The sequence below is a fragment of the Neodiprion virginianus genome, chromosome 5 (genome assembly GCF_021901495.1).
Source record: "Neodiprion virginianus isolate iyNeoVirg1 chromosome 5, iyNeoVirg1.1, whole genome shotgun sequence".
NCBI classification, from domain to species: Eukaryota; Metazoa; Arthropoda; class Insecta; order Hymenoptera; family Diprionidae; genus Neodiprion; species Neodiprion virginianus.
Window position 1 is genome coordinate 4,166,592 of NC_060881.1, and position 24,381 is coordinate 4,190,972.

At 34.3% G+C, this 24,381-nt stretch overlaps 4 protein-coding genes across 9 annotated transcripts; 1 reads left to right on the plus strand and 3 right to left on the minus strand.

Moving 5' to 3' along the window:
* Positions 1–5: 5 nt before the first annotated feature.
* LOC124305660 (uncharacterized) lies at positions 6–1,775 on the minus strand. The gene is made up of 2 exons (XM_046765279.1): positions 1,294–1,775; positions 6–1,183 (listed from the first exon to the last, which is right to left on the minus strand). The coding sequence occupies exons 1-2, from the start codon at positions 1,503–1,505 to the stop codon at positions 73–75; spliced, it is 1,323 nt and encodes a 440-aa protein (XP_046621235.1). The 5' UTR covers positions 1,506–1,775; the 3' UTR covers positions 6–72.
* A 3,601-nt stretch (positions 1,776–5,376) lies between these two features.
* LOC124305658 (epidermal growth factor receptor substrate 15-like 1) lies at positions 5,377–18,048 on the minus strand. 5 transcript variants are annotated; one of them, XM_046765277.1, is made up of 15 exons: positions 17,991–18,048; positions 17,232–17,276; positions 16,906–17,139; positions 16,208–16,480; positions 15,911–16,117; positions 15,610–15,773; positions 15,265–15,424; positions 11,709–11,954; positions 11,079–11,141; positions 10,201–10,544; positions 9,878–10,082; positions 9,665–9,790; positions 9,198–9,536; positions 8,837–8,883; positions 7,909–8,023 (listed from the first exon to the last, which is right to left on the minus strand). In XM_046765277.1, exons 1-14 carry the CDS (start codon positions 18,045–18,047, stop codon positions 8,866–8,868), a joined length of 2,481 nt encoding a protein of 826 aa, XP_046621233.1. In that variant the 5' UTR covers position 18,048; the 3' UTR covers positions 7,909–8,023; positions 8,837–8,865. The 5 variants fall into 5 exon arrangements, with proteins under 5 accessions (XP_046621230.1, XP_046621231.1, XP_046621234.1 ...); XM_046765274.1 differs by lacking the exon at positions 8,837–8,883 and having other exon boundaries at positions 5,377–8,023; XM_046765278.1 differs by lacking the exon at positions 8,837–8,883 and having other exon boundaries at positions 7,881–8,060.
* Positions 18,049–18,649: 601 nt separating this feature from the next.
* LOC124305661 (PCI domain-containing protein 2) lies at positions 18,650–20,900 on the minus strand. 2 transcript variants are annotated; one of them, XM_046765281.1, is made up of 6 exons: positions 20,850–20,888; positions 20,444–20,673; positions 20,320–20,361; positions 20,115–20,236; positions 19,565–20,046; positions 18,650–19,317 (listed from the first exon to the last, which is right to left on the minus strand). In XM_046765281.1, the coding sequence occupies exons 2-6, from the start codon at positions 20,462–20,464 to the stop codon at positions 18,797–18,799; spliced, it is 1,188 nt and encodes a 395-aa protein (XP_046621237.1). In that variant the 5' UTR covers positions 20,465–20,673; positions 20,850–20,888; the 3' UTR covers positions 18,650–18,796. The 2 variants fall into 2 exon arrangements, with proteins under 2 accessions (XP_046621237.1, XP_046621236.1); XM_046765280.1 differs by having other exon boundaries at positions 20,444–20,900.
* A 182-nt stretch (positions 20,901–21,082) lies between these two features.
* LOC124305664 (uncharacterized) lies at positions 21,083–24,253 on the plus strand. The gene is made up of 4 exons (XM_046765290.1): positions 21,083–21,308; positions 21,436–21,545; positions 21,991–22,081; positions 22,313–24,253. The coding sequence occupies exons 1-4, from the start codon at positions 21,251–21,253 to the stop codon at positions 24,112–24,114; spliced, it is 2,061 nt and encodes a 686-aa protein (XP_046621246.1). The 5' UTR covers positions 21,083–21,250; the 3' UTR covers positions 24,115–24,253.
* Positions 24,254–24,381: the final 128 nt, after the last annotated feature.

Consider the following 24,381-nt stretch of genomic DNA (forward strand, 5'->3'; position numbering starts at 1 on the left):
ATAACAGCTTATATGATTTATTCCACGTGAACAAATCTGAAAAACAAATGATGCCTTTACAATTTATTTGAATTAGCCCTTGAGTCCGGGTACTCTGTACAAAAATTCTCCATCATCATCGTAAAAGCAGTCCCGAATTTTGTATAGTTTTCCTTTCTTGTATTTATCCTTTGGAATTTTTATAACTTCACTGTAATGTTCATCCCGAATCACTTTTTTTTCCCATACTTTGACATATGTCTGCAGCCCCATTTCCTTGGAATCATCTGGCACTTCGACATTCTTTGCCTCATTTCGTCTCTCAACCGCAGCCATCGGCAGTTTACTCTCTGCTGATGCAGAAAAATTTTGAAGGCTAGATCGATCGACGCTTTCCATTTTCTGATTCTTCATAGTTTCTAACTCCACTTTCTTCTTATATGTATCCATCAGGACCTTGTCCTCCAACGATGGTATGGTACCCATATTTTTCACAGATTCCTCAAAAAACTTGTCCAAAGTAAGAGGCTTGTCTGAATTCCTGATCCTTGTCTTCAATGATTTAGTATCCCTAAGGCTGATTACGTGATGGTTTTGGTTTGGATTGAACGTGAGGTTATTCTCCACTGAATTTTTGCTGTACTCGTGCATTAAGTCTTTGCTTTCATAATTGTTTTCGGAACCGTTGTCGACTTCATCACTCCCAGAAAGGCAAACTACTTCGTTATTTTCGTCATGCCCCTTTTTCTCCTTCAAGTAGTTCTGTATTATTCCAGTGTATAGTTGACTCTGTGGTTTTTTGAATTCCGGTGGCGGTGGTAGGAGTTTTTGTTCCACCTCCGCTTTGTCAGGCAAAGTAATTTTTCGATTCTTAAACTTTTCCAAGTGCTGTCTGATTCTTGGCTCCAATGGCAATTCTCCTCGTTTAAATTTTTGCCAATTGTTAATAACCTGCTGATCATGTTTCAAAACCCTGTCTGCATTTCTAGCGTGCCATCTAACTTTGATAATTTTACGTATAGTGTGAGGTAATGCAGGGAAACTTTCGCTCAATTTTTCTGGAGTATAAACCAGCGAATCGCTCTCGTGCAAGTGACGTATTTGCTGCTTTTCAATGTACGTTAAAAGGTTCGGTTCATGTTCCTTGAAGTACTTTCTAGCCACTATGCGCAGTTTTAATTTTTCCTTAGCTTCAGCCATTTCTCTGTAAAGATAAAAAATGTGATAATATTGCAGTCGAACGAAACTTTAACACTTATGAAAAATATCACAACGTTGACAACACGATACATCAACTGGGATAATGTGACCTACTGTTTATGCATAGAATAGGACTTGTGAGCCTGTGAAAAATCCGGCTCCGCGTCTTCCAGATCGAATTCATTAAAAGATTCCAAATCCTTTTCTATGTCGTCTTCTAGCATGTCCGCTCTCCTCTGTATGCCAGGGTTCGGACGTACTTTCCAACTTTTCTGAGCACCGTACGACCTTTTCGCCAAATTTATTAACATTCTACTTGCATTCATTTTTCTTTGTTATAATTCCAAAAGTAAAACAATAAACAAATAGCCGTAGTCGAATTGTTGATTCTAAAAGAAATCTGCGCGATCTGGTGAAATTAAACCTAACCTAACCGTAGGAAACACAATATGGGTATTCAACCATTCACTTGGTCGGTTAGTTTCTTCCACGGTTTCTTAATTATCGGCAGATCAAACAATCCACGATTCTGTAATTTCACTTTTCACATTTCCCACCATCCAAGCATTCCGATCAATTTTAATTGGTTGACTAAGCTTAGCAAACCAATCAGAATGCTTGGATGGTGGAAAATGTGTAAAATGAAATTACAAAATAGATCCCCCGGTGTATTGTTTACGCGGTAAATACGAAAATAGAATTCGTGAGATACGATTGAAATCTAATCGTAATGGAGCATTATTTGACAATTTATTAAATCGAGACTTGGAATTTTTTTGAATACGTGTATTGTTGCAATAAGATGATGTTACAATACACTGCTTTGCAATCAATAACTAATTATTACTAGTATACAGTACGTACCAAAGTCTGTTTATATTTTATAATTATTCTTACATTATATGAACAATTCTCGAAATTTACCAAGTCGCGTATCAGTTTGTCAAGCTTTGGGAACGTTGATAAGAAAATCTCTGGTACTGTAGAATCAACAAAATATAAAGCAAGGTTCTGTCGAAATTAAGATTAAGTAAACGCCCATTAATTATATACTTAGTATCGATGATATATTTCAACTTTCAAAGTTTCGGATTATTTTTTTCACATCTACTAGGTTTGTATGTATAAATTAGTACGTATGTATCCTAGACATGTGTTTATTGTTATACAGAGAGTGTGGTTGTTTTCTTTTTGTTAAACCTATCCTATATTTAGATGATACTTTTCGTCATTATGTTAACATAATTTTTAAATAGGTAATTTCGTTTAGTTACTGACTTACGAAATTATATTATTATTATTGTTACTGTTGTTATTATTATTATTATTGTTTCTTATAGGCATTATTCAAAGGCTTACACTTATTTGAAACACAATTTTTGATTAACAAAATAATAAGAACAAGGAATACGTGGGTAGATAGAAATATCTCATCAAGCATAGGAGCATTTACATGCGAGTTGACAATTTTATTATTAGAATTTTAGTCATAGACGGGCACTTGGATTAAGTAACAGACGAAATGTAACATTTTTAGTTTTTGTACCTGAACATTGGTATATGTTATACAATATTTTTTCAAGTTTTAACACTTAACAACATATGTAATTGTGTACGTATGTGCAAAGTTTACGATTTAACTATTTTTCGTATTAATATATCTTTAACTGAAAAACATTTCAATTTAAAACATAAATATGTAACATCTGTACTATGCGAAATGATATGAACGATTGATTATGAATGGACTAATGCGGTAAGACTCAAACATTTTTTATAAGTATAATATCAATCACTTATTCCATAACAAACATGCATTCCGCTAAAAAGTCGTGCCGTACAGAGTTTAAACAATGCGTTTATCGTTATTGGTCTGATTAATAATCATGGCATCGTCAGTTTGTAGATAACCGAAAAAAAAATTTTTTAATTAAAGAAATAAAAATGGCAGAGATGATTTATAATATATAAGGAGTAGTCAGAGTTAGTATAGAATAGTTTTCGGAATATTTTGATTCATATTGTAAAATTATAAGATGCAAAATATTCCTTGGTATCCAATTTCTACCAATTATTCGTGAACATGTCGTAGAATTCGTGAATAGTTACAGTATATAACTGCAGGATAACATGAATGAATGAAAAACCAATAATCTTATTTTCATTGCCATTTTCAAAAACCTATACTTATTTCTTTTTATTTGTGCTGTATCTCAACACGTCAAATTGGAAAAACATCCAAGTAGCGCAGATTTTTCAAAACATAAGAACAAGAAATTAGAGAAAAAGAACATTTTCACGTTAGTTTTATGCAACTACAGTTGTTTCGATCAACATTATAGTATCTTGTTTAAATGGAGAAAAAAAAATTTCTAATTTTGTTTGTGTCTTTTTAATACACAGGGCTTTTTGTTTTCGTCGTCTTTTCTAAACAGATAATACAGTAATCTTATATTATATACAGGGATTTTCTTATTATAATGTACAATACCATACTTATGGTTACATTTGAACAGATTAGATGTAATAATAAATTTATAGTATCTTTTATTTCATTTATTCAACGATTAATATTAGGGTATGTATTATTAATGTATTCCTCATGTCGTTATGGTTAACAATAATTAATCGATTATTATTATTATTACAGTTATAATGATAGTAATAATAGTATATACATCATAACACCAATCTCGAAAGATGGTGTCATTTGATAGAAAATGATAAAATAAAAAAAAAAGGAAAAGTCAAATTGCTAATAATACAGATGCGATAGGTTTACTGCTAAGCTGAAAAATTAAAAATCGGATGCCAATGCATACAAATTTGAACACCATTCTCTTTGGGTTGTATATTGATAATGATAAAGCTTAAGTAGAATATAAAGATATTTTTTTTTACATTCAAGTGAATTAACATTGATCAACGTGTTTGATACAGATTAGAAGCATTGAAAATCAGGTAATGTATTTGTTAAAAGAGCAAAGAAAAGAATTTAAAAAAAAAAAACATACATTTATCCAGTAGCAAAATCATGATTCGACGATGCTGAATCTCAAAAATAGCTACGATCGAACAATAGACTAAAAAAAAAAAATAAATCTTTCAACATTATTTGTTACTATATTTTTTTTTGTTGATTATTCATTTCAATTTCGATCGATTGCGTAAGTGTTAAAAATTAAACGTTTGACAACGGAGGTGAAAATTACAAACAGTGATTGCCATTTTATTACGTGCGATAAAAGGCCCCATGTAAAATAATTAATTTTCAAACATTTTGGGACGTTCTGAAGAAAAGGCGAAAAATATGATCATAACGATACTACTAATTGGCGTTAAGACTATCGCCCTTATTTGAATGGTATAACAATATAGTGTACAGTAGATAGAAAATAAAGTATACTACTACTACTACATATAGTGTACACTAATCAAACATAAACATAGCGTACGCCATTGAAAACTTACAAATAATATAACTAGCCAACATATTATAAAGGTACAGACGTTATTATTCCTCACTGCTTGAAGATTTGAAACAAAAGGTATAATAATCAGATTGAAAGATACACAGCATCACAACAATGTTATTATGATGGTACGAAGTAAAATAGTCGTCGAGACGGTACTTTGATTATAATACAGAAGTTAATATTTTCTTTACGTCAATCAAATGGTAAAGGCATTTTACACGCAAGTACCGTACTGCAAAGATTTTTTACTAACTGCCTGCACGTCGCGTTTCTTCGTTAATTATAAACAAGCACAATTTTTTATTTTGATAGATGATTATGTATGCTTTTCTACGTATCGTATATTTTTTCTTTTTTAATTTTTTTGTACATAACTATACCTTTCTCAAAGTCAAAAAGGACAATGTTACAATCAGAAAAAAAAGCACAAGTGAAAGTAAACACGTTACCTTCAATCTCCTTGTTTTTTCTAGAGAAAAAAAGAGAGAAAAAAAAAATAACAGAAACTAAACTAGAAAAAAATTAAAATATTGGTTGTACATTACGATGCAATATCTACTTAATATATTGAAAATATATAAATATATTTTTCAATTCATTATATTACTGAATTTTAAATTTGTAACGTTTCGTACAGAATGCGCGAAAGCGTACCTTTATTGTTTATTTATTTTTGTTTTATTTTTCGTATGCCTTGAAACTAATATCTCAAATTCTATGATATCTTTTTGACATTATTGTCCTTCCACTAATAATCTGTTACTATAATGTGTTTCGATTATATATTATACTTTTTTTTTTTTAGCATTTCTTTCCTTCTTCCTTTTATTTTTGGTATGCTATATGTATAGTATTAGTAATACAGTGTGAAAGCACGTATATGTCGATTTTATTATTTATTATTATTTCAAAGACATATAAAGCTATGGATGACACGTATTTGACCGGTTGGAGTTTTTCATAGATTGTAGAAAAAAAAGAAAGCGTTCATAATTATACATTTATGACAATACAACCATAAATCTTTCAGAATCATGATAGAAGTTTTGTTTTTATTCACAGAAAATGAACGTTATATAATTTTAGGTATGGTAACTATTCATGTACGGGCATTCTCAGAGTTTATACTTTACACCCAATTAAGGCATTAATGGCCCGACACATGTCATACAGAATTTGTCTCAAATGTCGGCCATGTGAAGATTCATGACAAACAATGAATTATATCGAATAAGAATAACTTTATAGATTTTTTTTATACATGATAATAACTTGTTGTACGTCGATGATAAAAGTGAGTTTACCTCTGTTAAGAGATATTTTTTTTATTTTGCATATTATGCAGTTCAAATAGAAATATAAACATATATTTCTTTTATGTGGCCAAATTGCCTAGCGAATTTGAAAATTCAACATAACAATAATAGTAGTAGTAATAATAGTAATAATAATAATAACAACAATAATAATAATAATAAATGAAAGATTACCTTAATATTAGGATAATTGTAATACTTGGACTTGCAACAAAAAGTTATCGATAAATTTGTATTCAATATTTATATGCACATTTTTTTCTATAATTTGCACTGATGCACACTTTGTGGTCCATACCTTGGGAATGGTATTATGATGAACGTAAAAATATAACTTTGGAGATTTGGTTAATATGTTGTATGATTCAAGAGCATAAAATAATACGCACACGCTATCACTGTCAGAAATGAATCAAAAATGATATGGCATCGATAACACTAATTCAATTTCTACCACTATTCCTTTCCTGCCTCTCTGGCAAACACTATTTGCGTGGCGGGTATTTACTTAGGTGGCAAAGTCTTGTTTAAAAAAAACATTACAACTTCAAATCGATGTGTTGCCTCGATTGCTTTAAACTAATTGTAAGTTATGACTTCTTATATCTTTCAAGTTCAAATTGTTTCTTTTTACCGATTTCCAAAATCAACATTCGATAACTTGACATTTTACAACGATATCGTTAACACTTTATTTGTGGATAAAAATTTCTTTAATGTACTCGGTGATGAAATGCTGAAGCATCAACTAATTAATAGTCAACTTGAAAATAAAATAACCCGAATCAAAACTAGTGATCACATGGCATCTTTAATAAATCTCTATGTCTGAACCGTTCTCGTCATATATCAATTCAGAAACAGAGTAATCTACACCATTGTTTAATTAATAATCACAGCAATTCTATTAACGTGTCATCGTATTGCAAAAGATCTAATTTTGATCTTAAATCAATTTGTCAAAAGATACGAGTGAAACGAAAGAAAATAAAACAATGTAAATCAAATCATACATTATCGCGTTTTTCTTATTAAAAAACAAAATATGATATCGAGGTTTGATATCATATTGCATATTTGAACAACTTTATCCAAATTAAATTGCAATAAGTCTTTGAGGATACTAATTGAATGAAATCATAAAGGTACGGTTTCTTTTGTCGATGAACACAAAGCGGCACAAGTTCTATTCGGTATTCATTTGTCCCTTCGATTTGTGTTTTGAAAAACTAAAGAATATTCGGCAATGCAGTACTTAAATTTGATAAATAACAAAACAGTGATTTAATAGGTTATGACGAGTTAAAATTTACCAGATTTTTCTTGTTTAGAAAGTTCTAAGGCAAGAGCTAAATCTGCATCTTCTTGTTCTCTACGTCTGCGCCTTTCCTCTTCGGCTCGCAAGCTCTGCTGAGCAGCTAATGCCAATTGTTGTTCTTCGGTTAACATAACAGATCCACTGTTACCGTTCCACGTTTTGTTATTACGATTTTTTTTATCCCCAAATGATAGCTTATCTTTCAAAGTGTGTGCGAACTCTAAGCCAGACTTTTTACTCGCCTTCTCAGCACCAGACAATTTACTTGTAAAAGCATCATTGATGTCGTTCGTCTTTGATTTTGGATCAACAAAATTGTTTGCAAAATCAGCCTCGAAAGCTTTGGTATTTTTATTAGTATCTGAAAATGCGCTGCCAAAATCTGTATCAAATTTGTTGACTATTTTGCTATCGGGTTTATTTTTCTTTAATGGAAATGTGTTTGAAAAATCGGAATCAAATCCTTTTGGAAATGAATCCTTACCGGAAAACCTTGTATCAGTTTCAAAGCCAAAAGGATCGAGCTTACCGGTACTGACAGACTTTTTATTTGCATTTGAATCTTCAATTTCGTCTTCAAACGGATCTGTGATATTGAACGGATCCTCGTATCTGTAGTCTCGGAATGGATCTTCGGTAAAGTCTGGAAGTTTAGGTGCCGACGCTGATGTTGTTGTTGTCAGCGGTCTGCTCACTGGTCTCGGCGGTGCCAGTCGACTAGGAACTGGTTCTGGCTGAAGCATTTTTTTTTCACGTGTAAGTTTTGTTTTACTGAAAATTTAAAGAGAAAAAATGCGAGAACCGCCGGTTATCATCACGTGCCATCGGTCTGCTGGTGCTAGTACTGTAAAAACGATGCTACAAAAATAAGCCAATAAACACATAAAGTAATAAACATATCGATAATAGCTTTTTCTTCACAAGAGGAATAAAGACTCGCATCAGAATAGCTAACAAGCTGGAATTAGAGCGATTCACAAATATTCAGTAATTTGTATAGAACAAAAATTCTGTTTTGCACTTTGCAGTGACATTAATGAATTTGAAAAAGCTGTTATCGATGGGAGTAAGAAACATTCATAGATCGATGTATAAATAAATAGTAAATAAATTGGGCTTGCGTCATGCTCCAGGAGACAGGTCAGTGGGTAAACTGAAAATTGTAACAGCATCTACCTAAATACAAAATAAATTTGGAAAAAAACAACGATTATTATTGAATACAATTGTAAATATTTTTATCCGTAAACGCATAAAGTTGCATTGTAATTATGTACTTTGAGGGCGTTACTTGAAAAGTAGTCAGAAAGTGAACGTTTTGTCAATTTATCAATTATCTGCAATGAATATTTATATTCGCTATAATAACAGTTGAACACTTTTCTTTCGTCTTTTCAAATAACGTTACCTACGTATGCCTAGTTCGGTGATAAATTATAATAACTAACATACTGTGCAGAATAACCAGGGATCGACAATTTTTGGAGAAGGTTTGTAGGTTTTGTGGGAACACTGTACAGAGGAGATGAAAACGATTAAATACATACGAATAAAATAAAGAAATTCAACAGGATACTCAGGAGGGGGATGTACTCTGAAACAATCGAAATAAGCATCAACTTTAAAAAGAGACTTTTTGCGTTTTGCAGAAGAGTGTGAGATTAAGATTCAAGTTGACACACGAATAACAATCGGTGATGTAGATAATGAATACAGGGAAAATAAAATATCAAAGTCTCCTCTCGAATAAAATTAATAAGTAATAAAACAATATTGGATGTGAAAATACTGTAGCTAATGAAGTCACCATAACATAACTTCGAACAATGCTATTGAAAATGACATGCTCTGACTGATAACATGAATAATAAAGCGTTAAAGACGAGATTATATGAAATTGAGCCTCACCTTTGCATCGAAATTAGCAAAATCAGCAAAGCCTGCGTTGGAAGAAGTTGAAGTAGTAAAAGCAGCTTCGTTGTTATTATTTTCCGCTGGTGCGGCAAAAGGGTCAGAGTTTGCGTTAACAAAGGGGTCTGGAGTCGGCGAAGGTGTAGGCGGTGCAGGCGCTGCGCGCGTCGGACCTGCACCAAGTCCTGCTGTAGGACCCTGCGAAGGTCTAGGCGGTGCCGGCCTTGGTGGAGGTTGTTTCGCCTTTTTGGGAGGTAAAGCTGGACTAGGACTCTCCGGGCGTGCTGGCGCATGCAGATTCGCAAACGGATCGTCACCAAACGGATCTTTGACGGCCTGAATAAATTGTCAATGTATAATTGAGAATTTTTTTTCACCCAAATGACAAAATTTTCTCTGAAATATACAGCGTCAGGAGTGTTTGAAATCCATTTCTTTTGTATGAGCAGATATACATATTTTACCTGCGCTCCTCCTGTCGCCGGTGCATTGGAATTATTTCTTTTTTCGTCGCCAAAGGGATCGAACGGATCCTGTTTCTCGTTACTAGAATTATTAAACGCGGTGAACAAATCGCTCGGGAATCGTTCCTGTTGCCAAATAAACAGATTATTAATGAATACCAAAAATAATGTGAGTATAACGTTAGGAAAATTAAATTTGAACAAGAAACTTACAGCCGCCGATTGTGAATTGAATGAATTTCCGAACGGATCGGCACCTTCGGCAACAAAAGCTTCCTTCGCTTTATTCGAGGCGAATGGATCTTGACCATTGAAGCCACTTGATTGGGTTGGTCCGTTTGCATTCGAGAAAGGATCGTCGCGTTTATCGTCAAATCCGTTCACTTTTATAGGACTTTGATCATCATCAAGTTTGAATCTGGAAATGCAGGATCGATTACAGTTCCGCATAATTGTAAATATTTGATAAATATATCGTTTGCTAACTATCTCAATAGTGAAGTTTCTACTGACGAAATTATTAAGTGTATACTAACTGTGGATCTTGGATTTCTGGTTCAAATCGCAGAGTGGTGTCAGGGACAAGACTAGGATCACCAGCTGCAAGAGCTGAATCGTACAACGCAATAGCGTCGCTCATTTGCCTTTGCTGTTCTTCCAGATGAGTAATTTTTACTTTTGCCTGACTTATTTGAAGCTGAGTATCCTGAAGGTTTTTGGTCAATTCGTTAAGCTGATCTTTACTCTTTACTTGTTGCTGTTCAAGCTGTTGTTCTTCCAATCTAAGACCCTCTAATTCCTGCCTTTTGGAACTGAGCTCTTCTTCTTGGGTGCGTAAAACGGATTCTTGTTCTTCCGCTTGCTGACGAAGTTTATCTACCTTTTTGTTCGACAAAAAATAAATTTGAATGTTTATATTCACAATTGTTGTTGAAGTTTTTTTTTTAGCAATCTATAAAACGTTTATTCGAGGCATTTTGCTCGAAGAAAATGAAATCTAGTCGTAATCCAGAAATTTCGAATTGAACGTAAAACGTTTTGTGGCTGAAAAGCCTGAATGTAGCTTTTTCTTAGGATGGAAACCCAGAAACTGACATACAATTCAGTATACTTTTAATTGTACGACGCTTCAAAACCGAGTGATATGGCTATATAGGTATTTTCTAAAATACGTGCTCGAAAAATGCTCTATCTTTGAATCATAATTTCATTGTCCCATGCGCTTCTAATAAATTATCTAAATCTGAGTTGAATGTTCCGAATGAAAGTAAAGCATTTCAATTAATGCTATCACGCGTTAATGGAACATGCGTTAAAATCTGATTAGTGTATCAATGTTAAAATATGGTTACATGTTATTTTCTTCTGTTTTTGTATAAAGAAAATGTAGTGTTTTTTTTTTTTTTTGTTATACCTTGTCTTGCTCCTCACGAATCTCGTGCTCGATCTCACTCAATTCTTTATCTACATCAGCTCTCTACAAGCCAAACGAAAAGAAAAACAGACATAACGAAAACAAATTATAAAAAATGCGTTTTTTTTTTTTAGCTTTAGCTATATTTCAAAGCTAAATTCTTATGCTAAATTAATCACAGTTAGGACTAGTAAAATTATAAATGCTTTTTATGTTATCATAATAGGTATGACAGCAATATATACATAAAAAAATTGAAAATAGTTCAAGTACAAATATCAACAGACAATACAACAAATCTGTTTATCATTAGCTACGCGAATTGTGTCGGAAATTTATAAACATGTGTACGCAAAATTATTTTTTAGAATATTGGCAGATTTGTTGGTAGTTTGTTTAGATTTGTTTTTTTAATTGAATCGAAATAATATTATTCTCGTCATTTGTTTAATTTTTATATGAATTGAATATAAATTGAATAAAAAAAAATGTCTGCACATTCAAAAGCAAAGCAATACAAAAATCATCAAGCAGTTCTAAATACTCGACGATGCGTAAATTTTTGAACAAACTCATAGTTTCTGTTAGAGAATAATACATTACAAAGCGATAACTGGACAAGATGTGTACCTGTGCTTTTAAATCATTGAGCCTTTTTTGAGCCTCTCCTTTTTGGTTTTCCAACTGTTTCAAAGTTGCCGCCAAAGTGTCCAGCTCACTTTGAAGGCTCTTAATCTCTCCATTTTTTATCTTAATATCAGCTTCCTTTTGTGCAATATCTTGCTCCATTGTGTGCCTTTCTCGTACCAACTCCACTATATCTTTGCTTATCATATCTAACTCTGGGTTAGAATAACCGGAAACATTATTGTTTTCCTGTAAGAGAGAAATAATAATGTATGAGTACCCACATATATGCACGCGACGAGGTCAGAAGATACTAAATACAAAGATCATAGTAAGAAGGATCTTTTTTCTTCCATCGCAAATGACTATTTTTCAATAAATGGGGTTGAATAAAAAATTATCTTTCTTCAATTACAAAACAAAAATAAATAAATAAGTAGAAAAATTACAGTTCAAAATTGATTTCTTTATTATGCCAAGTGATCCCCTTGTTCACACATATGTACTTATTTAATTAAACTTTGGCAATTGGTCTCTTTCACGTTGTTCAAGTGAACAGTGAATTTTTGATTGTGATTTTCGGGTATTTTTTAAAAGCTTTTGTTTCGTATTTTCTAATCTCTGGCGACGTTCATGACAAAATTGCTCAGCACGTTCCGTTTCCTTGATGCACTGTCTTCGTACCTTTTCTAGGAAATTTAATATCAATGAATTTGAAAAACGTTCGGATACATAGCGATGAGAATTTACCTAAATCTTGGTTACGAATTTTTTGGAGTAGCGTGAAATCCGGAACTTTACATTTATTACGATTTTCCTTAGATTTTGTAACTAGTTTGGGTAAATCAATCGTTTGCAGATTGATTTGCCGATTTTTTATATCTTTATCTTTATAAATAATAATAAAATTTTCGTCATTCAATTTACGCATACGAAATTCCTTCTTATATTCGTGTATGGGTTTTAGTAAAATTCTTCCATAACAGTCTTTTCCGTACAGAGCCTCCAATCTCGCTTTACTAGCTTCTTTATGTAACTCTTTTACGTACGAGCAGATTTTACTTCTTTCTTTTTGAAGAGCTATTACAGCCGGATACCTTCGTGCAAAGGTCGGCACAATTTGTACTAAATCACTCAAATCTGAGTAGTTTTTGGATAGAGATGTATTTGATTTTGAACTATCCATTTTTTGTACAAAACTTTCTCGCATAAACGTATGACTTTTCAACTATAATAATAACACTGAATCACTAAAAGAAAGAAGATCGGATGCAAGTTCAAGTATTTCACAACAAAAGAGAAATGATCATTTAGCAGCTATTACGTCATAGAAATAAAAGGACAAGATGAATTTACAAATTATAATTATGTTGTACGTTGCGATGAGCGTGGCAGTGAGTTACAACATAAAGCAAAAATTGAACAGTAAAACTGAGAAGTGGAGAAAAAAGATTAATGGAATATTAAACAAAAATAAAAATGGTAACACAACTAATCATTTACAAGGCAGTATCGGATTCAACTTACATGTGCAGATCGTGTCAAGTAAAAAATAGTAATAAGAAACGAAAATCTTATTCATTTGAGGGGTTGAATTAAGTTTGGACATCAATGAGTTTGAATATCCGGGAACAAACGATACGTTGAGGAAGGTGAATCGTGAACAGTGGCTGGAATATTATGAATGCTTGAAACAAAAATATGCCAGAAGTGGAGCAGAGAAAACAATTTATCCTGAAGCAGTAATGGCTCTGGAAGGCACATCAGTAGAGTAATACAGTTGTTTTACTATGTTTGAAAAAAACCATAAATTGAAATATAGCATTAATTCAACAGATTAGAGTGCGACATATGTATCTCACCGGCGGAAAGGCATGTAATTGAATTAGTTGAATGGTACTTCAACAGCAGCTCGAACAACAGTGTCACTAATCAGCTGGTGGAATTGGATGAACACACACTAATGTCACCGGAGAGTAAAACCCTGATGATGTACAATATCCAAGTAAACTATGAAAAACTAAACCAATCCTAAGGTGTCTCAAACAACTTCTCATTTACAATTGAAAAATCATTTCTGCATGAAAATATAGGTATACCAATCAGGTCAATACTGGTGCGAACTTGGCAATACCTTGGCAACTCCGTACTTTGTACATGTGGATAACAGCTCGGAAGAAACGCAGACGGTTTGGCCAGACGAAGCGCCTAAAGGGGATCATGCTTCATCGCCAACGATAATATCGCGCTACAATTTAAAGGCTTATTCGTCCTGGACGGAGTGGACAGAGTGTTCGGTTTGCAATAAAGTTGGGAAAAGAATTAGATATGGATACTGTACTATTTCATTGCTCGACAATTCGACTCATAAACATGTTACGGATGAACGTGTATCGAAATCAAAGTTCGAGCTCGTAAACTCCAAGTGTAATAAGAGAGAAAGTGATTGATCAATTTGGGAAATACAAAAAAACAAAAAAACTGATGCGCCATGACATTTATCTGAATTCCCATTTTCAAATGCAGCCAATGAGGACACAACTGAGGAAGAAGAGGATCCAAAAAAGATATCAGATTTGGTGGCAACTATTTTACCAGTATTTAAAAACAAGATTCCTTGTAGATCCAAGCAGACACCAAAATTGATTCAAAATATAAAAGAGATAAAAAATCGTAAGACTGAGATTATGGTCGGATTCTGCAAGGTACAGGTTGCGGCTTTCGACTGCATTATTTGTTACTTTTAAAACTTTAGACGCCTTGTTATTAGGTCAAATGTAAAGAAAATATCATCTTCGAAGTACGGGACAAAGCAGGGAATGTATTGGAGAGCGCTAACAACAGTGCTGGCATTTATTCAATGCTTCAAGATCCTCCCGATACACAGCCAACTGTAACCCGCGTTACGTTTTACAAAAAACACGGAACAAAGACAACGCTGAAGTGTCCTGGGTTAGAGAGAAAATTGTTTTTGCAGATGTTTAAATTTCGGCAAATAGTGCATTACACTGTATCCTATTTTCAATATTGCAAGGAATATGAATACCGATGCTCCAGTTGTTTGGCAAATTGGAAATAAAGTGGTGAATCCGAAGCTGATAGCCGAACAATCTAGAGGCAGAATTTACGTAAATATGAAGAATCATTTGGTAATAATAGAACTGCTATTTATAGATGCAAATATCTACAGGTAAGAGACAAACTGGGTGATAGAAAAAAAAAAGAAGAAATTCTAATTACAAATATAGTTTAAAGCTGTTGAATACTTTCCAGTTGTTGGCAGAACGAAGAATTAGCTGGTACAATACGATTGGAAGTGACAGATGAAATTGAAGGAATAAAATTTAATCATCACGTATTTATGTTTGGGGCAATTATAATAATTACCGTACTTCTTTACGTATTCTGGAAGGCCTTCAAAGGCCGGAAACGTATTACCAAGCATTAATTTGTTTGGTGAGCTGTTGATGGGTTGAATTACAAATAAAAGAGCACGAATGCCAGTTTTTTCAGCAACTGATTGAAGTAGGTAATTACTCATTGGTTATTCAATACTCACCACAACGTTTTCTGTGAGTTTTCTTAAAGACGGTGGTATCATTTCAGGTGTTAGAGTAGCGGGAGGCTCTTTGCCTCTTAGTTGCTGCTTAATAAGCCACATCGACAGAGCGAATTGTTCCTTATTCAGTTTACCACTTTGACAAATATCGCACAAACCCCTGTTGAGTACAAAATAAATCATTTATCAATGGTTCATCATCGACTGAATGAAGGAACCAAAGCTTAAGGAAAGTATGTTATTTGATTTTTTTCAAGAAGACATAGACTAGTTTACAGGCAAAAAATAATGGCTTAGAACACATTTTTTGAGACAGGTAACGGAATACTTGTAACAAAGATATACCAAATTTGAGCTAAAACAGTCTGTGGTAAGCCGCTCTGTAGAAATACATCTTTGATCTCAGACCCAGATACGTATCCATCCATATCCATGTCTGCTTGCGCAAAGAGCTTGTCCGCAGCTGCCTGATCTTCGGCCGAGATGACCCAGTGTTGAACAGCTGGTGGCTAAAATGATGAATAAGGTGAATCTTATCGTCGAATTATTGTTAAGAAATTAGCAGATCACTCAATCGCGACTCAGGCTAAGTTTTCTATCAAAGTTCATTCTCTGCTGCATGTTTTGACAAGAAAAAATTGATTACCTTTGTAGATTCTAAACCGACAAGACTGCTGGGAGCAGGTGCAGTAGGTAAAGGAGGAATAGGCGGTGGTCCGCTAACCATTGGGGGTACTGGGGATTTAGCAACTGACATAATGACTTCTTTTCTTTTGCCTGGTGGCATTAATTCTGGAGGTAGCACATTGGGAATAGCATATTTCTCAAGTGCCTTGTAGACCAAATGCATAGCCTGAAGAATACAGATCAAAAAGACAATAATAGTAATAATAATATGATTACAAAAATTAATTATTCACACTTGACAAGCGACAGGACTTACAATGACAAATTCATGCCTGTCGAGCATTCCATCTTTGTCCATGTCGGCAAGATCCCATATTTTTCCTAGAGTATCAAGAGGCAGTTTGCTATCCATAAGAACACCTTTCACTTTATTTCCTGGAATGTATCCATTAGCTGGTTGTAAGCTGTCAAATAACTGATCATATTTTGTTCGTTCACTTGGTTTTATCGACCAGTCCCCGTTATTCATCGATGTTATTATCCCTGGAGATATAGGCTTTGGTTTTTGGGGTATCACTGGAATTTCACCCTGTAAAACGTTAATTATGTCTCTCTAAAAGTTTCGTCAAACATAGCATACGCATTAGCATCAATGATATCAAAAGTTTGTTAAAATCAGTTTGATGTATTCAAATGACTGAGTTGGCCAGAGACCATTGTAAAATATCTTTGAAAAAAAGGAATCTTTAATCTCTGTTCTCTTTCAGATATGAAGTAGACACACTTGAAGAGGTTTTGAATGTTAAACTGATAAGATAACGAAGCAAATAGTGTTAAACAGCTGTACTCTGCAGTCAACGACAATTGTACTTGAGTGTTTTTTAGTTGTTAATTTCGTTGAAAAAATATTTCCCACTCAATATCCAAATACAAGACAATAACTGATATGTTTGAAAGCTAGTGTTTTTATATTAGATAGAATGACCAGAGTTACTAATAATGATTAAAACCTACCATTTTGGGTGGAGGTGTTTCAATATTGAGGTTTGCCATACTCAAGTCACTTCCTGCCTGAGCGAGGGCGCAAAGTTTTAGCGCGACGAAAAGTCCGGATTTATCCAATGATCCGCGCGACTGTGGATCCGCCATATCCCAAATTTTACTAAGCACAACATCGCTCAGCTGTGATTTTTTCAAAAATCGTGCAGCTTCCATCGCTCCGATACGGCCATACCCGTTAGGGTCCACCTTTGGATAAATTGACGTATAGTCGTTTTTCATCACGCTTTACATTACAATTAATAATTTGTATTATATACAGAGGTAAAAGTGTAATTTACCTGATGATAATAGGCCTCATATATGGCGCTGTGGCTTCCAGCCACCTGAAACAATGTTTTTATTGTTTTAGTATTCCACTAATGTAATCATAGATGTAAATTGTAGTATTATAACTGCAATGTTAGATCCAAAATTAATCGTATATTTATCAACAGGAAGCGAAATAAGATAGTTGGCATTAGGCTAGATAACGTTTAAATGACAGCAAACATTCCTTTTCACATTTCAATTATCTATAGTCTGAAGGAGGTGAACAAAACGTATCTCCGTATAAATGAAGTTACTCGAAAATGCAATAACAAAGGATTTACTCCTTATTCATATTTTTTATTATCTCTTCATTTAACAACTGTCAAAACGGTTTTCTATCATCAAAGTGAGGAGATGATTCTGAAAAGGGGTGTGCATTGGTAAACGTTCGCCATTTTCATGCGATTCGATTAATGGAAGTAATGTTATCAATGCTAAACAGTACTTGCTGGACGATCAATTTAACTAAATAACGAGGGCCACAGATCCACGATGAAAAAATCACTCGTGTTAAATAAACAAACGAAAATCGGTGATAGCATCGATGCTGTCACGGGTGGCGAGATGCTTAGGTTGACCAAAAAATCGCCTCTTACAGCGACGAGGAGGCGTTTATTGATAGAATTTCATTTATCTTACGAAACAATATCCGCGTTACCATTATATCTCACGTAGGGTATTCTCAACAGGAATTAATCAGGGGAAATAATGTAAAAAATATTACATACCTGCGTAGGTGACGGCAAGGCGGCCATACTTGCATCGAATACTAACGCAATTTTCATTGGCCGCGGTCCGAAGGCCCAAGAACCAATAAGGCCCTCAATCAATAGTACGTCATTTTAACGATTTTCACAAATTTAATAACTCTTATTTATACGATCAATTATCACGATAAAACTGACCCTTTATTATGCCCTATTATACAAACGTCAGACAAATACTTTCGTCAATTTTCTTACGTTATTACGTAAAGAATTTCTGTATTGCCTACATTACCATGCAGTACACACGCGTTTGAGTCTAGTGTCAGATTCAAATATACTTTTATGACGCCTTTATGCATTGAAGAAAATTTTTAATCTTCTCTATTTGAATTGTTAAGTAACAAAAAAATATAAAAAACTTGACAGATTATTTTATACCAGTTAAAGTAATCCTCCCCCTTTCGAGACTTGTCTTTTAAATTGTCTTCACGATTGCGAAAAAATATGCTTAAGCTCGAAGTCAGTTACATAATTTGAATTTTCGAACGTGTACTCTTCACGAATATATATTGATAGTATTCTAAAATTCGTATTATCATACCATTAGCTTTTATTTCATTGGCAAATGGTCTGACGCATCTTCTGACGTTGGACAAGAGAGAAACAATAGAAATGCGTACTTGTATAACAAGAATATTTAATTCATACCTACAATTACGGGTTTCGTATAAAAGGTATGTACACACAACAGCGGTTTCCTTAATGATATTAATTATAGTATCGTATTCCACTTCAAAATTCACAGAATTTGATTATCGCATTTTTATTCAATTTGAATTCAACGATGACAGTTGCGGGAACGGATTTTGTTTTGAAATGACCAATTTTTTGTGCTGATGAGAAATGTAACCCTTGATTTTACCCTCGTAAATTAAATTAGCTACAAGGCATTCCGTTTCGTCCATATCTACATCGTCAACACCGTGCATTTCAAGAGCAGCCAAAAGACTGGCTACGGGTATTAGATGGGTTTTTAAAACGAGATAAACCTTTTTGAACAAATTTCTATACGTAATGAGCTTCAGCTTTTCAACTATTAAGTAAATCCCAGCGCTAATAAAGAAGATCTCATGTTTGTTCATCACTTCCTCCAAGCTGCGTAGGTTTCCTCGTTTAACAGCTTCGACCAACTCCCAAAATTCCAATAGATTGTACTTTTCTAACAATGATTTTTTTGGCATATAGCCCAGCAGCATTTTGACGGGAACTAAATACGTCAGAATTAAACGTTTGTTCTTTGTTGATTCTTTGTGGCAACGGACAAAAGCGTAGGTCAGATATTCGTCCGCTGTAACACAATTTAATAACAGGCATTAAATAAATCCACTCTTTAATTTCATTCTAAAAACATCGTTACCAGTTAGATAAAATTAACATCATCTGTAGTATACATTTTCAACATTTTTTGATTTAGAAAAGCATAAGTGAAACATTTGTTAATGCTGAGTAATTTAAAAAAAATGAACAATAAGCTACATTTCCAGTTTAAAAGTGACTGTCAGTGGAAAGGCCTGCAACTGACTATAGACTCTTACCAGCTGTGTAATCGCTATCGAAAATGGCTTTGCGTCCCATGAAAAATTTATACGTAATTTTTTGCGCGAGCGCGAACTGATCCTTAAGACCGGACGATTCAATGATCCTGATCAGAGGTTTGCATAAATCGAGTTTGTTTATGCGAAAATAGACCTTCCACAGCTGGTTAACCAATGCGAGCATTCCCCATCTTTTCGTGTCATCTTCAGAGTTCCTGTTGTCAGCTGCACAAACTCGAAAACAGCTCATTAGGCACTCAGCACATTTTTCAAGCACCTCACCGGACTTTTGATTTTTACCAAACTTGGATGCTTCAGCTTTAAGGGCTAGACGCCTGAGATCTAAGCACATGGAATTCATTACTGGCAACATCCAATTCTCGTCTTTTTGTAACTGGAGTATCTTTGCCAGTGACTGAATAGCTGCACTCTGATGAGCATACGACGTTAATGCATCGTCTTTATTTAATGATGATATGACCCTGGAAAATGTTTATCAAAAATTTAATTATTTTTGCTTAATAATAACTCTGAAAAATATTCTACTTACTTTATATGGTGTAAAACCAGGTCGTCAAAGGGTGCTGATAAGTGTTCCATTGCTTTTGTCATTGCAGCATCGCTTCCAAGTTGAGGATTTGTCGCATGATTATGACTAAGCGACAGCAGATCCTGGATTAAATAACATCAGGTATGAATCAGGAAAATCTTCGAATGCATAGTGACGATTATGGGAAAATTACAAATGTACTTACAGCCAGAACGTCACCGTCCTGATTCAACCAAGCGCGCCGAAGCTGTAAATAGAGAAATTATAACCTCACATCTTTCAGTTGATATTAACCAGTGATTGGATGGGCGGTTGAACAATTTTTTTACCTGCATTATGTATGAATCCATGATAGATTTTTATATTCGGTAACCAGGTTAATAAGGATCTGCCAATCACATCTGTTGAAAGTTGTTTTCTCGCGAAATTCCAGATATAAATACGTTCTGTCTAGACCGTGTTGACAGATTACAATTCACAGTTTATCAAGTTTATTTTTTAGGTTATGGAATGGTTCTGAATATTAATCCATAGTCGTGTTCTTTAGTACCGGTATAGCCTGTTGAAACATGCCGACGGTGAGACGTATTGTCAGTAACATTATTATCGATCCGAATCCCATCTATGATGTTGATATTTCAAGAAGAGATAGTTGGCGATTCGTGTCTCATACCAAATTTCTTTTAAAACATATTCTATTACATCCAAGATTGTTAGTGGGTAGTGAAAACATACGTGAAAAACCAGGGTGAAAAATCGAAAAACTTCCATAACCTTCCGTTCGTGGTTTTCAAATCTACACATGCCGCTGCAATATCTGATTGCGTTGTGCGTAAATGGCGTGCGCAGCTTTGCATTTTAGTTCCTAACCAATAGGAATGCCAATAAAATAGGTAATTCGCATGCAGCGTGCACTAGGTGGCGTTGGTTCCCTGCTTCACCGGCGTTCCTATTGGCCAAGAACTTGGCACCGTAAAAATTCAGCCTATGGTTATATTCCCTTCCCATTCTACGGGCATCGGATTAGGTTAGGTTAGGTGAGGTTTGAATTCTGAACGGTTGCAGCTGGTGTAAATTACATATATATTGTATAAATGAGCAGATCAGTAGGAATGGTTTAATCAACGAGAAGAACAATGTCAGTACAAAATATGACAATGAATCTATCGAACAATGCTCGATGTTACACATCAAGTGAGTATAACGTATTCAATACTAGAATATATTTTTTAAACGTAAAATAATCGAACTAGTTCACCGACGTTAATCTGTTTTGTTTCCTCTCATTGAGCGTCGGAAATAATTATGGAACCTTTTTCAGAATCCAGCGGAAAAAAATATCCAATATTTAGTATCCGTGACCTTGTGCCAGGTCACACTGGACCGGAAACATCTGAAGCTGCTATGGCTCAAATAGCCAAACCTCGATCGGTGGGTTAAAAATTCAGGAAATTTTAAATGTTAACAGAATCCATTTTTATAAAGTCAATTTTGCTGAAATATCCAGAGTAAGAGCTAATAATATACAATTCTTTACTTTCAAAGCTGACTATCAAATAGATGCGTAGGTTATAGATTTTCCATGTTTGTTTTTGTTCTTATTTTCTGTCACGTTCAGGTATGTTTTTACTTTCATGTTATGGTATAGATAACGACGAGAAATAATTGAATAGATGGTGTTTATAGTTCGAATTCTATATTTGGACTGTCTGCTATATACATTCCAGAGTCCCGTCGACGTTTAACTTGCGGCTCACTTACACTTTGTGAATGCTCTAGACACACTCTTATACATGTACACTACAAATGTAATATTAACAGAATTGACTGTCGAGAGTTAACGGTTACAACTGTATATTTTGTTATTAATACACAGGAGAGAAAATGCCAACCAGTGAGAATATCTATGGCTTATTTCAACGATCCATCGGACCGCAGAAATACTGGATCAAGTCGCAAAACTCCTGGTCAGTATTGCTCGATAGAACGTTTCATATCCAGCTGGTACAGATAAATAAATATTCAATGCAGAGAAGTTTGTTCAGTTTTTAAAATTTCTTTTCAACTTGCATACATGGATTCTTGGAGGTCTCATTTTTTTCCTTTTCCTTTTATCAAAATTGTAGCTTACCTTACATTCTTGTACCGTACCAAATGACTAAGACTGGTAATGGTAACAAGCTTCCTTACTTCTGCAGGTCGACCATTGCCGCAACCAATTCGTAATATTCATAAGCTGTTTGAATCACCCAAAAACAATGCCAGAAAGAGGCTCGATAGTTTATACGATTCTTCAAAACGAAATGAAAATGTAAATCATTTAAAAAGAAAAAGTCGACTTCTGAATGGTAACAAAATTGTGCCAAGGTTACCTGATAGCATCGCAGCACGTGAAGCAGAGCCCACTCGAAAACCGAGCACAGTTAATCCTAACGGAAATTTGAGATGCAGCAGACTATTACCACCGGGATCCATAACGAGTTCTTTTATTAATAAGCGAAATTCAACGGCAGTAAGATCTTCGATTTATAAACCTGTAAACCATGTCCTTGTTGATCAGAAAAATGTGCCAAGTGGAAGACCTTCCAATGTTCCAGAAGAGTCGTCGTTAATTTCTGAGACACATGATGAAAACTTGTCCATCAAACCAAGTACTACATCATTAATAAATTTTTCTGCTAATCAAATTGAAGATGCAAAAAAGGATTCAATTCACTCAGTTTCGACGCCCAGTTCTCCCAAGCAAAATCAGAAATCTACTAAGTGCTGCAACTGTTCACAGCTCGTAGTCGATTCTAATACAGTTGTGAACATTTCTACTTTAACAGATAAAAATATTAAAGATTCACAAAACACCCTAGGTATCGTTCAGCCAGATTCAGATGTTGAAAAAGCTGCATGTCATCGGCCTACAGTAATTGTCATGCAAAAGGAAGTAGCTTCTCAAGCCCAAACAAATTTTGATGTTGGCGTGGAACTAGAAGATAGTGTATTTGTACAGGATGGATCATATTCAGAAGTTTTAAGCCTACAACCACCTGCAAATTCTGTTAAATCTGAGGAATCGACGACTTTTCAACGCATAAAAAATGCTACTGAAGAAAATCGTGATGCTGAACTAACTGAGTTTACGTCTCATTTGATAGATATGAAGAATGAGGTGCTCGTTTTCAAACAAAAACAATTAATAGATGAAATATCCCACCATGAGAAATATTTAGCAAACCTTAAATTGGAGTTGAAAAATGTGAATATAGACTTGGATAATCAAAAAATCCGAGCGTCCAATTTGAAGTTGGAAGGTTGGAGAAGTTTGAGTAATGAAGATATGGCTTTTTTGGTATATCAATACAATGGGAATACTAACGAGCGTTTTGATAGGCGTTTGAATGCCCAAGAATTGTCTGTGTCTGATAATAATGGAAACCGTTTAAAAAACACCCAGGAATATCATCAACAAACTGCTGAGACTGCTGAGCTGAGAAAATCGTCAAGTAACGAAAAGCTCCAGTCAGATAAAGACAAAAATGATGATTTATCAAAACACGAATCTACCAACTTGGCTGTGAATATCGATAAAATAGAAAATATTGAAAACGAACCACCTACCAGGAGACGATCCGTTAGGTTAGCGATGAAAAATGCTAATCAGTCCTTGCCTGTCAGCCACAGTACACCTGTGATAAAAAACGGGAAATTTGCAGCTTCCCAATCTAACAATCAGTCCAAGCCACCCTGTACGCCAAACATGACTACCACTCCTGGGCAAAGCAATGCTTGGAAGAAAAAGAACGCCCGATCATTGCGGGAATACATGGTTCTAAAATCAGCTAATAAATTTTTAAATACGCCAGACGTCCAGCGCTATCGAATGGGATCGGATGAAAAGGTCAAGATTCAGGATACAAGTAGTATGGTAAACGATGGATTACTTTTAACAGATAAATTGTTATCCGAACTTCACGACTTGCATGCTACACCTCAAAAATGTTACCCATAAGTACGTGTAGTAACGCATAAACTGTATTTGTATAATTAATAACTGTACAATTTAATGTTATTTTTTGTAAATTATAATTGCAACGTATTTATTGTAATCGTCTTTCTACCCATTGATCTTAATTAGTATGAATAAACGAATTTTTAAAATATCTGTTCAGATCTATGAATTGGCGTGTATGTATATGCAGAAATAGTAGCACAAACTTCCTTCGGTAGGATTCCAACAATTGAGTTGATAAAACGTACATCTTTCGAACGAAGTCGA

Excerpts from the sequence above, each read along its gene's own strand:
- LOC124305658 (XM_046765274.1), bottom strand. The coding sequence starts at position 18,047 with ATGAAAATTGCGTTAGTATTCGATGCAAGTATGGCCGCCTTGCCGTCA. Across the intron at positions 17,140-17,231 it reads ATGAGGCCTATTATCATCAG|GTGGACCCTAACGGGTATGG; the intron begins GTAAATTACACT and ends ATTTATCCAAAG. Across the intron at positions 10,083-10,200 it reads CCAGAAATCCAAGATCCACA|ATTCAAACTTGATGATGATC; the intron begins GTTAGTATACAC and ends CTGCATTTCCAG.
- LOC124305661 (XM_046765280.1), bottom strand. The coding sequence starts at position 20,464 with ATGGATTCATACATAATGCAG. Across the intron at positions 20,047-20,114 it reads CTGGTTTTACACCATATAAA|GGTCATATCATCATTAAATA; the intron begins GTAAGTAGAATA and ends AACATTTTCCAG. Across the intron at positions 19,318-19,564 it reads CGATAGCGATTACACAGCTG|CGGACGAATATCTGACCTAC; the intron begins GTAAGAGTCTAT and ends ATTGTGTTACAG.
- LOC124305660 (XM_046765279.1), bottom strand. The coding sequence starts at position 1,505 with ATGAATGCAAGTAGAATGTTAATAAATTTGGCGAAAAGGTCGTACGGT. Across the intron at positions 1,184-1,293 it reads TCCTATTCTATGCATAAACA|AGAAATGGCTGAAGCTAAGG; the intron begins GTAGGTCACATT and ends TTATCTTTACAG.
- LOC124305664 (XM_046765290.1), top strand. The coding sequence starts at position 21,251 with ATGTCAGTACAAAATATGACAATGAATCTATCGAACAATGCTCGATGT. Across the intron at positions 21,309-21,435 it reads TGCTCGATGTTACACATCAA|AATCCAGCGGAAAAAAATAT; the intron begins GTGAGTATAACG and ends AACCTTTTTCAG. Across the intron at positions 22,082-22,312 it reads ATCAAGTCGCAAAACTCCTG|GTCGACCATTGCCGCAACCA; the intron begins GTCAGTATTGCT and ends TTACTTCTGCAG.